This window comes from Schistocerca cancellata, chromosome 6 (genome assembly GCF_023864275.1).
Source record: "Schistocerca cancellata isolate TAMUIC-IGC-003103 chromosome 6, iqSchCanc2.1, whole genome shotgun sequence".
Lineage (NCBI taxonomy): Eukaryota > Metazoa > Arthropoda > Insecta > Orthoptera > Acrididae > Schistocerca > Schistocerca cancellata.
Genome location: NC_064631.1, coordinates 487,949,354 through 487,966,377, shown reverse-complemented (window position 1 = coordinate 487,966,377; position 17,024 = coordinate 487,949,354). Strand labels below are relative to the sequence as shown.

General features: G+C 38.6%; 1 protein-coding gene across 3 annotated transcripts in view; it reads left to right on the top strand.

Moving 5' to 3' along the window:
- Positions 1-17,024, top strand: part of LOC126191306 (endophilin-B1) — a 224,580-nt gene that overhangs the window by 137,654 nt on the left and 69,902 nt on the right. The window contains exon 8 of one of the 3 annotated variants that reach the window (XM_049932135.1): positions 1,242-2,919. The exons of the other annotated variants lie outside the window; for them this stretch is intronic. Coding sequence (XP_049788092.1) covers positions 1,242-1,347 — 106 coding nt within the window. The 3' untranslated portion in view covers positions 1,348-2,919. Of the gene's footprint in view, positions 1-1,241; positions 2,920-17,024 lie in introns of those variants that run through there. 3 annotated transcript variants of the gene reach the window in all.

The window sequence follows — 17,024 nt, the reverse complement described above, 5'->3', positions numbered from 1 at the left end:
AGGCAGTGAAGATAAAAATTAATGTACACAATTTCTTTTTCTTTATTTCTCTTTGCATTATCAAACTACGAACAATCAATAAATGGCAAAATTTAGAATATCTATAATGTAAACTTTGAAGACCGATACCGTAGATCAGTAAAAATTTGTAATTTTGATTAGTCCAAATATGTTAAACATATTTTTTCCAAAGATCCTCCTGAAGAAGGGAGGGTTGTCTCCTATCTCAAGTCATCTTGTACACAGGTAAAACAGTATGTATTAATTAATTTTATTGGCACAATATGCCACAAGTTCATGTGATCAGTAGTTCTGTGTGCACAAAAACTAAAGAAAATATATTTATGGACTCTTTTAACTGTCTTCATTAGTGGAGGGGAGGGCAGTGGTAGTGGCTGCAGCAGCTACACATTTGTTCATTTTTCTCATCCTGATGGCCTTGTGTTTTCCACTCTCATACCAGCTGCCTTACTGATAAGCAGCCTTGCCTGGTAAGGCTCTGCAGCTAGCAAGTGAAGCTCAAGAAACTGCTGGGTGGCCCTTACCACTTGACTCACTGAAATGCCCTTCACAAAGATATTTTAATTGAAGTATAACCTATGTCGAATCAACATCTTGTTTTTAAGGTGTCGCCATATGACCCAGTGTCAACATAGCTGGTCAATATGACAGGTCAGTCCTTTCTCTTTCTTCCCTCACCCAGTTTTCTCCTGCCACTTCTCCCCCTCATTATCTATCTGGCCTCTTCCCCTCCCTCCCCTGCCTCCATTCCATTCCCTGCCCTGTCTCTTCTCCTCCCTCCCTTCCCTCCCTCCATTTCCTGCCCTGCATCTTCCCCCTACTCCAATTTCTCCACCCCTCTCCTCCATTTTCCAGCCCCTCTAACAATTTCTTAACTCTCTCCTTCGTGCTCCCCTTCTCATTCCCCATTTACCCCATCCCCAATACGCTACAACATGCAAGTGCGGACGTGCACACGCTCCCTCCCTCCCTCCCTCCCTTTTTCACGGCCCCTAATCCATCTCTTTCCTCTGTCCACCATTAGTTCATTTCTTATAGCGTTTAATAGTAAGCTCTGACTTCTGTTTCTTGATCTTAAATGTTTTGTTATTAAACATCAAAACAGTATCACTGCTGTTGACCTCTGTAACTGTTTGTTGACATTTGTAACTGTTTGTTACACTTCAGTGTCGACACATATGGCAGTGTATGATTACTTGTTGCATTGTGATATGTTTCAGTGATGTTAAACCAACACCAATGTTGCGCGTAAACAGCGAAGATGTGGACCTCACTACTCCTGCCACATCTCCAATTACAGATAGCAAGTTTAGCATTTCAGAATGAAACACACTTTTGAGAAATGTTCTTCATTACAGACATTAGGTGTGAACATTATTTGTCTTTACCACATTAGATCAGTTTGTTAGAATTTGCGTTACTAAATTTAGTCAGTGGATGAGGAGAAATTGAAGTGTACAGTTAAATTGAATGTAATAGTTTTCCAGCACCATTGTACATTTTTTCAGACATTCTTTGTAGGTATAGGGAGATGTTTGCATACAGTTAGATTCATTGGGGAAAAGAGACTGAAATAACAATGAACCAAGATAGATTAAATGAATAACAGTAGCATAAAAATTTCTAAACCACATCTAAAAGCTAGCACTAAAAATATGTAACAGGTTCACAATATGCCGTACATTCATCAATGCCAATTACTGTTTGCATTGTAATGGTTTGTACCATGTTAGTTTTAAATACCATTTTTGCTCAGTTTCAGTTGTATAATATGAAGCATTGTACCCGTACCAATGACTTTTCTCCTTAGTATGTAGATCTTAAAATACAATATATAAAAAGGAATCACATCAGCACTTTTCTCCCTTTTCTAGTCACAGAAATACAAGGTATAAATGTCAGGTTACATCAAATGTTTAATTGGTGAAGGCATTTATGACATAAAGCAAATATTTCATGCCAACCTTAAAATAAAACTACTACTTCCTCTCACATAAACCTTCTTGGTAAAAATATTAATAGATGGCAATAAATTACAGTTACAGTTTTCCTCAAATTGCATGTGGAGTGCTCCTAGACTTGATGAACAATAAACTTGACATTTGACTGATTTTGATTTGTTGTTGCTCAATTCAGTTCAGTTATTTATTACATATCTATTGTATGCTATGGAAGGTCCCAACACCTTTCTTTGTTCCTCTTCTGGGTGTGTTTTACGTTTAAAATTTGTTTTGATGAGAGAATATACTGCAACAGTAGTATAAATAATATAAAGTTGCAAAATGACTTGAGCTCTTAAGCAGTCTTACACACACACACACACACACACACACACACACACACACACACACACACACACACACACACCCTGAATGAGCAAAGTTTTTTTCCTCAATGCTATATTGAAATTTATATGTATACTACTTGTATAAATATTTTTTTAAATGTCTCACAGTTGTTTACAATAACAGTAATTTCTGTAACGTGATACACCCTGTAATGTAGAAAATTTTCATATTTGTTTGTAATGTTATGCACATGAATGTTGTTTCAAGATCATGAAATTAATTCTGTGGAGCTGCTAAATAGTTTAACGTATGTTATTTTGGACATCAATGTGTTTGAGTCTGTTATGAATTAACTGTTGATATGAGCCTTAAATAATGTTATTATTCTTTTAATTTTCATATGGTGAAAATTAAGTTCTACAACTGTTTATCATGAGAGTTAAGTACTTATGTGTCCTTGAAACCTCTATGTAGTCAGTACTGCTATGTGTCTTACTGTTAATTTCAATTAATGTTTCATTCTTCTGAGTGTCTTTCTATTTATGTAATTATAGATTCTGGATGCATGTATATTATGTGCTTTTTATGTATTAAACATATCTGTTCCTCTGTGAGTGTTGTTTGCCTCTGTAATTTCACACTTTCCTGAGTACTGGAATTTTCCTACTGTTGTAAGGCAGTCATTAATTTGCTGATTTGCATGGTTGCATGCTATAAGCCCTTTATTTTTTTAATTAGTTAATAAATAAGACAAGCCTAAGTAGAGTTTTTGTGTGTAATCCTTTATTATCATTAATTTCTGCCACAACTGCTTCTCTGAAATAAGTATTTGAAATGCGATTACTGCATTGCCTTTTAGCATGTGAATTGTGCTATCAAATTTTTTTATAAATTGCTCGGCACCAACTGCAGAACTGTGAACATGTGTGAACTTAAATTCAAGGAGAACAGGAAATGAAATAATAAGCCATACTAAACTTAAAAATACTATGCAGTAAAAATAAATAAGTGACAATAGTCAAGGCACCCTGTTCAAAAATTCACATCTATGAAATCAAATGCTGCTGTCGAGTGACACTCAGAATCCTGGTGATCGATCTTGTGCACTGCTAACATGCTTGTATCCTTTGAGATGTTGCTGCTCAAACCTGATAGATTGTGTGACATTAGTCCTATGAAGACACACTGCAAATTTCAGCTCATCCCAAAATCAACTGGATTCATCTCAGCAAAAATCAAAGGTCATTTGGTTGATTCTTAGGGGGTCTTTCCCAATATTATGCAGTGTTTAAGGTAATGATAATGGCCCGAACAATGATCTACCCATGTCCTTGCTTAACCTATTGGTCTCAACGCTCAAGATGTGCACTGGCTGTATTAACATTGTTCTTCTACAATCACCATGTGTCAGACAAATCCCAAACTCCAGAATGAGATTTTTCACTCTGCAGCGGCGTGTGCGCTGATATGAAACTTCCTGGCAGATTAAAACTGTGTGCCAGACTTAGACTCTAACTCGGGACCTTTGCCTTTCGCAGGCAAGTGCTCTACCTGTTTTAATCTGCCAGGAAGTTTCAAATCCAGAACTATCCAGTGAAGAGAAATTGTTGCTCTTTTCCCAGGTTCAATTTCACACGTTTTCTTGCCCACTTTATTCACCCGTCATGACATTAGATGAAAGACGTGGGGCTTGTACAGCTATTCATAATAGAATCTTGGAGGCCAAATTGGTTCTGCAGAGGCAGTTGCGTATCGTCTTAATAAACATTGCCCTTAAAGTGCCTCTGTAAAGGCAGTATCCATTCTATTGCCTTCTTCTCAGGGTATTTACAAACCATAATTTGTGGTAAGTCATTAGCCTGCAGATGTTAAGCACAGGTAACCACTAACAGGCAGACCTACAAAGTTTTGTATGTCTTGGCATTGGTTGAATGTTCATTTGAAGGTGCTGTGGTGTACACCAGTTCAGTGGGCAATTTACCATGCATACAACCTTTCTTGCCATAAAGTGACAACTCGTGCATTCCAAAGCTTAAAAAAACAATCTGTCACATTGCCCCATTCACGAGTGGACACGCAACCCACTACTGAACTGCACTGCAAATGTTGTTTGCTTTTACCTCCATTACACAACTGGCTGTGTGATACGTAGTGATGTCCTTGGAAAAGTGTGCTGAGAAAGGTGTTTCCGATTTAAAATAATAAAAACTATAACTATAGAGGGTGGTGCGAAACATTTTTCAATCAGTTTATTTTAAAACCGCCCCACCCGTCTTCCAGCTTGGCTTAGAAAGAAGTTAAGGTCTATTTTAATTAATTTTATCAGTGTTGTAGGTCATTTTTTCTTTTAAATTCTCTTATTGTTCGATTACTGGTTGGATAAATTGCTATTAAGTAAAGACAGTTATTGCACTGGAAAAATGACAAAATTTAAAGAGTTCATGATTTAATGCATCAACAGGATGAAAGACCCAAATAAAGTTTAAAGTGCAGAAATATAAAGCCACGCTTGAACTTTTTGAAAAAACTTGGTTTGCTGCAAATCAACTAGTTTATTTGTAAAAGCCTTTTCCCACAGCATTGCCCTTGAAATATATCTTTTTCCATTTCTTTCAACCCCCTCCTCTCTCTGACCATATCTTCTTCCTCCATCCTCCCTCTGACCACATTCTCTCCACCTCTCTCTTTCCATTTGTCTCCACTGCTTCCTTTTCCACCTGCCCACTAATGTCTCTACGCCTTCCACCTGCATCATGCATCTCCCCTCTCTGTCCATTTCTACCTTCCCCTCATTCTGCCCATCCCCCCCCTCTCCCCCCAATCCATCTTAACCTGTCCCAAGCCATGCTCATCAGCACATGCAGTCCCTGCAATACAGCTCAACAAACCAAGCCAATACTGCTACCACAATGTGCTTGTCACACAAGGGGACCAAGAATCAGGGGCTTGAAAATAATTTATTTGCCCCTCATGAACAGTGCAATGTAAGTCACTAAAGCAGGACAATGCTGCTATAACACAACATAACATACCTGTCATACAGCCTACATTGTCAGGGTCTGAAAAACTGTTTCTTTCTGTTGACATGGAGGCTTTCCTGCAAAACAGGTTTGATATGGGAGGCCAATACTATCCCCCACAACATGCCTGTCATGTAGGGCAACTTCTATGCTAGGGACTGGAAGAAACACGTTTTTTCCCATATCTCTGCTCCTCTTGGAGCTAGAAGGCTATAAACTCCACAGTACTGATACTCGTTAAGTTTGCTGTGCCATATTTGGTTGATATCAATCCAGGGGTTTGCAAGAAAACCCCAGACACTCTGCTTTATATTTATAACAGATAATGAACAATTTGAAGCTTTTACAATTATTTTTCTACCTATTTCTGTCTTATTCTGCACCTTGTATAAAATTTAGGTTTTAAGGATAAAATTAGAAAAAGTTTTCGTGACAGATAAACAGAATGTAATAAATTGTCCTTCAAACAATCAAAAAAGATAACAAGTATTTAGAATTCACAACCAGGCATGTATCTCTAATGAAAGTTGAGAAGTGAGATATTTGCAGTACATCCTGATGTTTGCCAGCAGAAACCAATTTGACACATGAATGTACAAAAGGAAATTGTAGCTTGCAAGATTTTGAGATAGGTACCTAAAGGAATTGTTAATGAAGGGAGGGGCTTTCATGGGATACACTCTGTAGAGAAACTTTTAAAGAAACAGCAACTATTGCATGATAGTTGTAAGACATAGCACGAGGCTGTAGGCAGACAGATGCTAAAGCAAACTTGTTTGGCTGTCAGAAGAGCAATGCATGAAGCTGGCAATGAGTGCTGAAGCAGAATCTCTTTGGAAGACCTCCCAAAGAAATTTTGTTCATGTGTAAAGGCTGTTGGTAGCATCAAAGTTAATGTCCTGACGTATGTAACACAAGAACTAAAATTGCAGATCATTGTAAACTTCTTTTTCAGATGTTCCTTTACAAAAGATAATACAGGAGTACTGATCTAGTTTAATTCTTCTACCTTTGAGGAGAGTGATGGTACAGCTATTAGCATAAACAGCATTGAGCAACACCTAAAAACATTAAAATTGAACAAAGCCCCAGGGCTCGTGGGTCAGATTGTGTACAGAATTTTCAGCCAAATGAGCTTCCTGTTTAACTGCAGTATGTTATAGTTCCTTCAAACAAAGTACTGTGTCCAGAAGTTGCAAGAAAACACAGGAGACCCTCTTCTACAAGGAGGGTAGCAAAAAAACCCAGAAAATTACTATCCAGTATCAGCAACATCCATCTGTTGTAGAATATGTCAACATATTCTGAGCTCACATACAGTGAAGTATTTTGAATAGAATAATGTATATGCCGACCAGCATTAATTGTGAAACATCAGAAATGCTAAGCGTAACTCATGTTTTTCTTGCATGATGTTCTGAAAGCCATAGATCAAGCCATTTGGGTATATGCAACACTTCATCCTATTCAAAAAGCATTTGTCTTGTTATCACAGTAGCACTCATTAATGAAAGTACATTAATGTATGGTATCAAATGAAATGTGTGATTGGATTGTGGATCCCTTAGCATGTTAACTTGGATGGAGAGTCACCAACAAAAGTAAAAGTGATAATGGGTAACTTATTGTTGTGCAATATGTTGGAACTGTATAATTTGTAAAATGTTTACTGTAAAAATATCAGTTACAGTTCACGTTTGTCATGCATGCCAAATTGTAATTGACACTGTTACAGTAATTTTTTAAAGTAAAAATAACACTAGGTGCATTCTAGGGAAGTACATTATACTCTTTCTGTTCGCGGTGGACATTAATGACCTGTCAAATATTAATAGTAACTTTGAACATTTTGCAGATGTTCAGTTAAACATAAAGCACTATCTAAAAAGTCTGCACAAGATTTCAGAGTAGGAGAAAGATTTTTAACTTGCTTCAAATGCTCAGGAATGTAAAATTGTGTACTTCATGAAATGCAGAAACATATTATGCTGTTACGGGAACATAAACAACCCACAATTTGAACCGGCCAAATCTCACAAATACATAGATGTAACATTTTGTAGAGACCTGAAATGGAGTAATCATATAGGCTCTGTTGCAGGTAAAGCAGTTGGCAGACTTCAGTTCATTGACAGGCCACTGGGAAAATCTAATCACTTTACAAAGATTGATCAGATGATACTCGTGCAACCTATACCAAAATAGGACTAATCTGAACTGGCAGATACTGGAGGACAGTATCAGATATTCCACGAGTCTACTTCTAAATTTTTCAAGAAATAGTAGGAAATGAGGGGGTCCAAGAATATCAGTCTTACACATAACATTCACATATGGACTGCACAGATAAGATTAATCTAATTACAGTGCGCACAAAGGCATGGAAGTAGTCATTCTATCTATGTTTCATATTCTGAATGTTCTGGGAAGATTCCACAATATTTGGTACAGTCTGAAGTACCCCTCTGCCATGCAAGTTAGTGGTTTGCAGAATACAGATGTAGATGTAGTCAAGAGACCTATAATTCTCATAATTGAGAGAAGAATAGTACATATGGAATTTGGACATATTAGTTTTTGGTCGGGTTGGTAATATTCAGATACATGAAAATAGTTTCTAATTCTCATGTGTATTTGCTTTTGGCATTGGCCAGAGAGAGAGAGAGAGAGAGAGAGAGAGAGAGAGTTTCAACAATTAGAAGGGAAATGTGATTAAATTTATTATTAATAAAACTATACTGAGAGCAGACTTCTGTTTGTGTTGAGCAGATGTTCGCCAGTGAAACCACAAAGGAATGGATAATGATCAGTAGGACCCTATCTGTGCTTGGAACAGCAACTCTTCTGTGCAAGTGAGGAAATTAGTATTTAGCTTGAGTTATCATGTACATAAAGATAACTGTCACTGGGAGGAATTACTAAATTTTGAAGGACAAAAAAAAGAAAAGAAAAAATACACCCAAGAATCGCATAAAATACAGATATTAATAGCCTTTAAGTGTCAGTATTCAGGTATCAATATTTCCTCAAATACTTCTGTTATTGGAATGTACTTCACAAATGATGAGTTGGTCACTTAATAAAACAATAGCTGTTGAATGAATGACTTCGATATTATGCGTTTTTGTGTAACCTTTCATCAGACATGTGTGAAACGGAGGAAAGACAGTCCTAAGTAAGAGCAGCAGTGCTGCCAGCCATGGCACATGACAAAAATATCCACAGGTTACAAGTAAAGGAGACATACCAGTTGCATTGAGTCATACAGGTTAACTGAAATTGCATGACCAACATAACTTTCTGAGGCAGCCAGTGGTTGTACAGTGATAGCAGCACCATGAAACAAACTACTGATGACTGCTAAATGACTTAGTCACCATTATTGTAGTACTGTTCCGATTATACAATGTGGTCGCGTGCTTCCTTGTAAGGCTTCTTGTCTCATATCCAGTTACTTCTGGTATCAGTATTGGAAGATGGGTACAATTTCTTTATTATATTGCTTCCTTTAATAGCTTGACAGTGACATGTGCAAACATCTTTTTATACATCTCCAGAGAAAAGAGGCATGTGGGTCCAAACTGATGATAGCCTGTTTAGCTAAGGTCAGTTAGAAGGGAAAACAAATTATTGGAAAATGTGGAAATTCTTTCTACTGTGCCTGGTTCAAAAATTGACATGACTTTGGCTATGCAACGAGTGAAACATGTTTCGCTAAGTTGACAGAGTGCAACTCTCTTGTCCTAATAATTAAAAGGAATTGTGGGATTTCTAAGTAGCAGATTGTGGGGGGAAGTTTAGTTTCTCTGTGTATGTAGGAGAAGGCAAGGCATCGTCTGCTCCTAAATAAATGAAACTTGTCCCCTGTTATACTTGTCAAGTTTTACAGATTGAAGTTACTGAAAATGTTAGAGAGCTGCACAGTAAAATTACAAAAATATTTGGTCAGTGTGAGATTATTCAATATGATCAATAAACTCCAAATGGAAGATACTGTGTTTTTAAAATTCAAGGTATGAAGCATGAGACTGCTCCCCTCCATATCATACACATAAAATACCCAACAATTTTGACCTTTTGTAAGTGGCTTAAGAAGGAGTAACATAAAACTGTTACCAAGTATCCTCTCTAGCGCAAGAAAAAAAATATTTAATATGAAATGTAAAAAATAAGAAATTAAGCGATCGTCGTCTATAAGATGCTGAGTTGTTTGTTGTGACATCGTCATCTTTGTTCCATTTGAGTGATTATCCAAACTTCTCTCAACGTAAGGGAAGGATGACTTTAATATCCCACATATTTGTACTACATCCGGAGGACTTGTCATTAAAAAGAATTGTGTAGATTGTATGTGGTAAAAGAAAAGTGGGTGCTTTTAATAGAAATGTGTGTCAAATGGTCAGAGAAGTTAATTTAATACAATATATTACAAAAAGGAAAAAGTGTGATTTGCAAATAATTGTGAAAACAATGAACAGTGTGTTTCTGACGTTTAAATCATTATAGTCCATTCACATTAACTGTATTACACAGTACTGTGATGGATTATGATTAACTTCTGTCATATAAAGGCTGTTTTTTCTTCTTGTAATTTTTTTTTTTTTACACTTAATTAACTACAGTCGGGGAGCTCTATTTAAATTGGATGTTGAACTGCACTAGTGAACATGCCAGCTGAAGATAGTAATATTTTGTTTGTTCTCCAACTACAAACCATGAGTCTATTATGTCAGATGTTAAAGATTTCTGGAAAAGAACAAAATGAACCGTTCAAAACCAGTGCAAGACAGGCCCACTTCTGCTGTTTAAAACCCCAGTGTGAAATGGACGTTGGCAGACTGATCAGACACTATTTCACTTATGCTTCACTCATACATTCCATTATCATGGAAAATGCCACCATGAGATTCAGTAGAAACTGATAAATGTTGTTATATTAGCCAAAAGTGTAATTATGTGTAATTCGTAAAATCAAGAAAACAATGCAGATGTCTCTTGAAGAGAGTTGGCTTAATTAGCTCAGATATCCTGTTGCTGATGATGCAAACTACAAATGAACTAAGTACATACTCATTACATGTAAACTTATATTAAAATGCAAAATGCATTTTTACGTACTTGGTATATAAAGTGATGCATTGCCTACCATTGCACACAAAATATTTCTGGAGCACTAAATTTTGTTACCATTTGCAGGAACAAAACTACAAGTCTTACTATAAAGTTTGTGGAAGGATTTATTCTGCTCATGAAGGTGTCTTCCAATTAATATTGCGATTTTGTACTGATCAGATGGTTCAGAGCTTTAGACAGTGTTAAATTCAGTGAAATAACATTTATAATCAGAAATAAGTAAATAATCTGTAATTGCCTGTAACCAGTAGAAACACATCACTTAATTATAACATGGTGGACAACACAGATAACAGGAATCTGCTACAGTTCTATGCTCCGAGACCAGAGTCTTACACTCAGGTAGTATAGAGATCACTGCTTCTGAAAGATCTACCATTTCCTTCCTTTTCTCTCTCCTTGGTTCTCTTTCCCAAAGTTTCCCATTCCACTCTATATGTTAAGAACTTGTTACATTGAAATTAATGTCAAGATATTTCTGTGTGTGTGTGGGGGGGGGGGGGGGGGGGGGGGGAGGGGGGGGCTGCTTTGTTCATTGGCCTGTCTCAAAACAGCTTTTATTGGTTTTTCTTTCCTTCCAACTGATCCTTATTAGTCTTCACCAAAGCCACATTACCAATGATTGTAAATGCTTTCTAGTTGTTTTCGACAGTGTCCATCTTTCACCTTTATATGGGAGCATACTTCAGATGATCATAGGAAACAACTCTCTCCAAAGGAGATGGAGTATGTGGAAAACTTTCAGTGACATTAGTAACATACTAGCAGTTCATTTCGTAAGGACTGCGACAGCTTGCTTGTAAACAAATAAACAGTTTTTCATCCAAGTGACAGGAGTACGCTATGGACTACAGATTAACAGTCAATATCATTTTCCGTTTTAGCTCTTGTTCATTTGCCAGCTTTGATGACCTGCCTGTATCTCTTCTTGAAACCATCACTCCATGCTTTTTCCATTCTTCTGCCAGTGGACCCTTCATCTTTTTAATTTGTTCTCCAGCTTAAAACCCTGGTAGTTTTTCACCATTTGTCAACATTCATTCATGTGTCTTATTTTGTCCTCGAGGGTACTGATTTTTTAAGATCTTCGTCACATATTTGGAACCATTCCAAACTTTTTGCCTTTGGCCTTATAAACTCCCAGTTTGTTTTTTTATTTATTTATTTATTTTTTTTAAATCATCAGGCAGTCTGAAAATGTGCCCATTGAATAATGACCTTTTCTTTTTAATCAAACATATTACTGGTTGTCTCTCTCTCTTCTTTCTGAACTGTTCCTCATTTCCGCTCAAACATACTTTTGTATAGGCCCATTATCTATCTTTCTTCTTCTTTTATTTGATCAGGCCCAGTGGACTGCATGCTGTTACAAGTTTCCTCCTACATTGTGTTCTGTCTATTGCTGCTGTCCATCATCTGTCCACACCTATTGATGCTTGGTTTAAATCTTCCCTGGGGGTCTCTTTCCTGTAGATGTGAAATCCAGGAGCTTCTGAGGCCACCTGTGATCTTCCATCTGGGCCACATGGCCGGCCCGCTGCATTCATTTGGCTTTGGCAGTTCCTGCTATGTTGGGCTGCTGGTATAGTTGCTCAAGCTCTTGGTTGTGTCTGATCCTCCATTCCCCCGTGTCTTGCTTCCAGAACTGGACCGAAGGTCTTCCAAAGCATTTTTCTCTCAAAAACAAGGAGCTTATGGAAGTCCTGTTTCCGGGTACTCCATGCCTCCCTCACAGCCATATAGAACAACAGGCTGGATCAGGGTTTTGTATAGTCGAATCTTGAACTGTCTGAAGAGAGATCTGGACCGCAGCAGTTGTGCTGGGCTGTGGTAAGATCGGTTTCCTGCTTGTTTTCTGGCATTGATCTCTGCTTCACATGACGAGTTCTCAGTGGAAAGTGCCCTTAGGTATTTAAATTCATGATCTCTCTTTTAGGACTGCTCTCCCACCTGCAGTGATTGTAGATGACCAGCAGTCTGAATTTGACCACATGTCATAATGAGGTACTCTGTCTTGGCTTCGTTTATGTTTAACCAAATTTGCTGGCAGCCTCCTTTAGCGCTCTGGCCATTTGCTCCAACTCCTGTTCAGACCTGGAGAGTAAACAGATCTCATCTGCATAGGCTAAGTATGCCAGTCTCTTTCCTTCAATTTCAATCCCTTCGTTCTCTGGGAATGTCTTGCGTATGATATTCTTAAGGGTAAAGTTGAACAGGATAGGGGACAACCCATCTCCTCGCCTCAGTCGTGTTAAGATTTCAAATTCCTCATTTATGTGATTTCCCATTTTCATATTTGCACGTGTTTCACTCGGACAGATCTTTATGAGATTGTTGAGTTTCTCTGCCATGTCAAACTCCCTTAAACAGCTGAGCAGGCTCTTGCGATGTATACAGTCATAGGCCTTCTTAAAATCAAGAAATAAAATATGCAAATCTTTACCATATTCACTCAGTTTCTCAATGAGCTGCTGGAGAATTGTACCATAGTGTCTTAGCTTGGCTTCAGTGCTCAGAGACTTCTTATTATAGCAGGGGCAATCTGAAAGTTCCTGTTTGATGGCATTGTTGCTGCAGTGTATATGCAATATAGTGCAACTTTAATGCAGGTATAAAGCACCAACACGTAGGCAAGTGATTAGTGTGGCATTTGTGTCCTTCTGACATGTGAGCGGTAAATATAGAATTGTGAACTGTGGCAACATTATTACCAAATGTGCTGTTATCCTTTCCTTGGCTGCTGAATGACAAATACCAGTGGACATCCAAATGAGAGTGAAGAATGTGTCTGGAGCAGCATGTATGTTGAAAGCCACTATAGCAGAATGGTTGACAAGTTCCATTTTGCTTCATAACAACGCACATCCCCGTATCGCAAATGTCATAACACAGAAGCTATGCCAGCTCAAGTGGGATGCACCCGAACACCCACACTATATGATCTCTCCTCATGTTATTATCACACCTTCGATTCCGTAAAGGCCTTGAAGGATCAAAGATTCCTGTCAGACAGGGATATGCGGCAACTGTTACAGATTTCTTCAGACAGCAAAATACAATGTTTTACCATTGGTGGGATGATGGCCTCATTGCTCACAGTAATTTTGCCTGATTGGCCTACGAATTCTGGACCGTATGGCCTTCGAATGGAAACTTTTTGATCGCCCCTTACAAGTTTTTCATCATGAGACATGCTCGGTCCAGTTTCCAGATCGTAAAATTGATCCCTTCCTGCTCCAGTTGCCTTACGTGATATCTAAATTTCTTCACACAGTCAATATTCCTGTGATTTAAAATTATCTATTTTGGTCCAGTGCTGATGTTTGTCACATATTTTGTCTTCTCAAAGGAGAGCTGTAGTTCTACATTCTCAGCTGTATCTATCAGTTAATCAACCTTTGAGATAATATTGTTGACAAAAATGACTACATCAGCCACAAAGGCCAAGCAATCACCATACACTCGTTTCAGTTTGGATCGCAGTCTGAACTGTTCTTCTTTCTACTTGACACAATATCTTCCTCCATTCTCAAATGATCTTTTCCAAGACACAGATAAAAAGGAGTGAAGAGAGTCCAGCAATTTGTCCGACACTTGTTTTGTTCTTAAAGGTGTCTGAAATCTCGGCAATGTCTTTTCTCTTTTGATACTATGTTAGACTGTTTAATCAGCTTTCTAGGTGTATCACCCACCCCAAATTCATCCAGGACATACGTTTAGTAATGACTTATGCTGAAAGGGGTTGTATGCTTTTAAAAAGTCAATTAACGCAACCACAGGCATACCTGATGATGTTTTATAAGTTTAAAATCTGCTGTGGGCAAGAATTTTCTTTCCTGAAGCTAGCCTGGTACTGACCAATCTGTTTACCAAAATGATCCATTCTGTTTGGGGGTATTTTGGAGACGATGTTGTATAATACCCCTGTAATTATTAATGTACATGATATAAATTATTTAATTAGTTTTCCTTCTCCCTTAGATCAAATAAGAAATGAGATCCTTTTGTGAAAATTGTCAGCATATATACCGGTACAATAACAAAGAGAAATTAATCCTGTTCAATGTTAACAACATACTACAATATTTTTCTTGTGCTTTTAGAGACTGTGTATAATCCTTAGAAAAATAGAAGGAAAGCTTTTGCTTCTTCAGTTATATTAAGAAGCTTTTGCTCCAACCTCTAAACTCCCTTACCCGGCCACTAACAAAGGGACTTAAGTTACCACAGATTCCAAATAACTTGCAAACTCCCATTTTTTCAAATATGGAAATGATTGCCATGAGTGGAAGAGGCAATAACTGACTGAAAAAAAATCTTAGTACCAACTGAGGAATTAACCCTGAACCTTCGAATTTGTAATATGACACTAAGCAGCTTAGCCAATATGTTTCATACACTCATATTTAGCAGACAGTAATAACTAATCTACATTCTGTAAAAATTGTGGTGGTTTTTATCTGTTGATCATTTCTCTGTTATGCAGCATTTGGGACAGTTGTTTCGATATGTTCAATTTAGGTAAATAAGAAGTTATAACACTTTTCTTGGACAACTTTTAAGAAAATATTTCACAGCTGGAAAGGATGCACCTGTTTTAATGGGAAATATATACAGATAGAACTATGGAACAAAAAATGCAAATGAACAATAAGAAATAAGGATAGAAATTAAATATTAGATTGGTGGGAAGGAGGAGGAGGGGGGGGGGGGGGGGGGGGGAGGAGGAAGAGATGAGTTAGTGAACATTGTATAACAGTCTGTGATAAAAGGAAAAAAGTGGGAAAATAGCAGCATTCTAAATGTGTTTGTGTAACAGACTGTCTTATCTGGTGAGTTTTTGATTTCCCATACAGTTTCAGCCATTCATCTTTAAAATTTCAGTACATATTCTGCAAGGTATGAGCAGCATCTAAATCATCTTTGCAAGTCTACTGCAAAACTTTCTCAATGTTTGTCAAACAATGGAAAATCCAGGATGGAATGTAATAATATTCACACACACACACACACACACACACACACACACACTCGACTGCAGTCTCTGGCAACTGAAGTCACATTGCAAGCAGCGGCACCAGTGCTTGATGAGAGTGGCGACTGGATGAAGGTAAGGGAGAGGAAGGGATAGTAGGGTAAGTTAGGGGTGGGGGACAGTGAAGTGCTGCTGGGCAGCATGCAGGTATAAGGTGGAGAGAGTGTACAGCAGTTATGTGCAGTCCAGAGATTAGACAGAGGGACAGAGGAGAGGTGGTGGTGGGGTGATAGCAGAAAAGGAGAGAAGTAGAAAGACCGGGTGCAGTGGTGGGATGAGGGCTGTGTAGTGCTGGAATGGGAACAGGGAAGGGGATGGATGGGTAACTGCTTCACAGCCTGTGGCATATCGATCCTTCCCATGAACAGCAGCTTTTCTGATTTCCACAGAAGGGAACTTTCCCTGCAATATATCCTACATTCCCATAACCCTCCAGGCCTCAACTTTCGTCAGTCATTGTCCTCACACATCCAGTCCCTTCCCTGTTCCCATTCCAGCATTACACAGCCCTCATTCCACCATCACACCCAGTCTTTTTACTTCTCTCCTTTTCCACTACCTCCCCTCCTCACCTCCCCACCTCCCACCCCCACACCCCACCTCTCCTCTCCCCCAATGTCTAACCTCCAAACTGCCCTTAGTTGTCATACCCTCTCTCCGCCTCGTCCCTGCACACTCCCCAGCAGCACGTCACTTTCCCCCAGCCCTACCCTACCCTACTATGCCTCCCCCTTGCCACCCCAGTCTCCTCCTTACCACTACAGAGTTCCCACTCTAACCTCCTGACTGCCCGTAGTTGTTGTACCCTCTCTCCACCTTGCCCTGCACAGTCCCCAGCAGCACGTCACTGACCCCCACCGCTACCCTACCCTACTCTACTCTACCCTACCCTACCCTGCCCTACCCTACTATGCCTCCCCCTTGCCGCCCCAGCCTCCTCCTTACCCCTACCCAGTTGCCACTCCCATCATGCACTGGTGCCGCTGCTTGCATGTGACTTTAGGTGCCAGACTGCAGTTGTGTGTGTGTTGTATATTTTTGATGAAGACCTTGTTGGCCAAGAGCTTATTTGTGGCAGTCTTTTCGTTGTGCCTATCTGCAACTCAGATTTTCAGTATTTGTGATTTGTGTTATTCACAAATAAGTGGAAGCCCAATAGATCGGTACAAAGTAAGCTTTTCTGTTTCCGAATGTCCATTGAAAATTTTTTAAATGTTATTTTTCTCTTCTCATAAAACCTCTGCTATGGTCATGGTACGTATAGTTTGGAAACCACTGCTCTAGATATTTGTTATTGTACTGTGCTGTTAATGTTATTAAGTAATGAGAAAACTTTGCAAGGAATTAACATTTTAGCAAACGTGCTACCATTCATCAGATTTTTTGTACAATTTCTGCCACAAAATTTCATTTGTACAAAAATAGGAACTGTGAAGTTGATGTCTCCCAGCTCAGCTCACTTACAGCATTGTAAACACTCCCTCCATCCTCTGGTGGTGATCACCTCATCCCCCCTTCGTCCCTCCT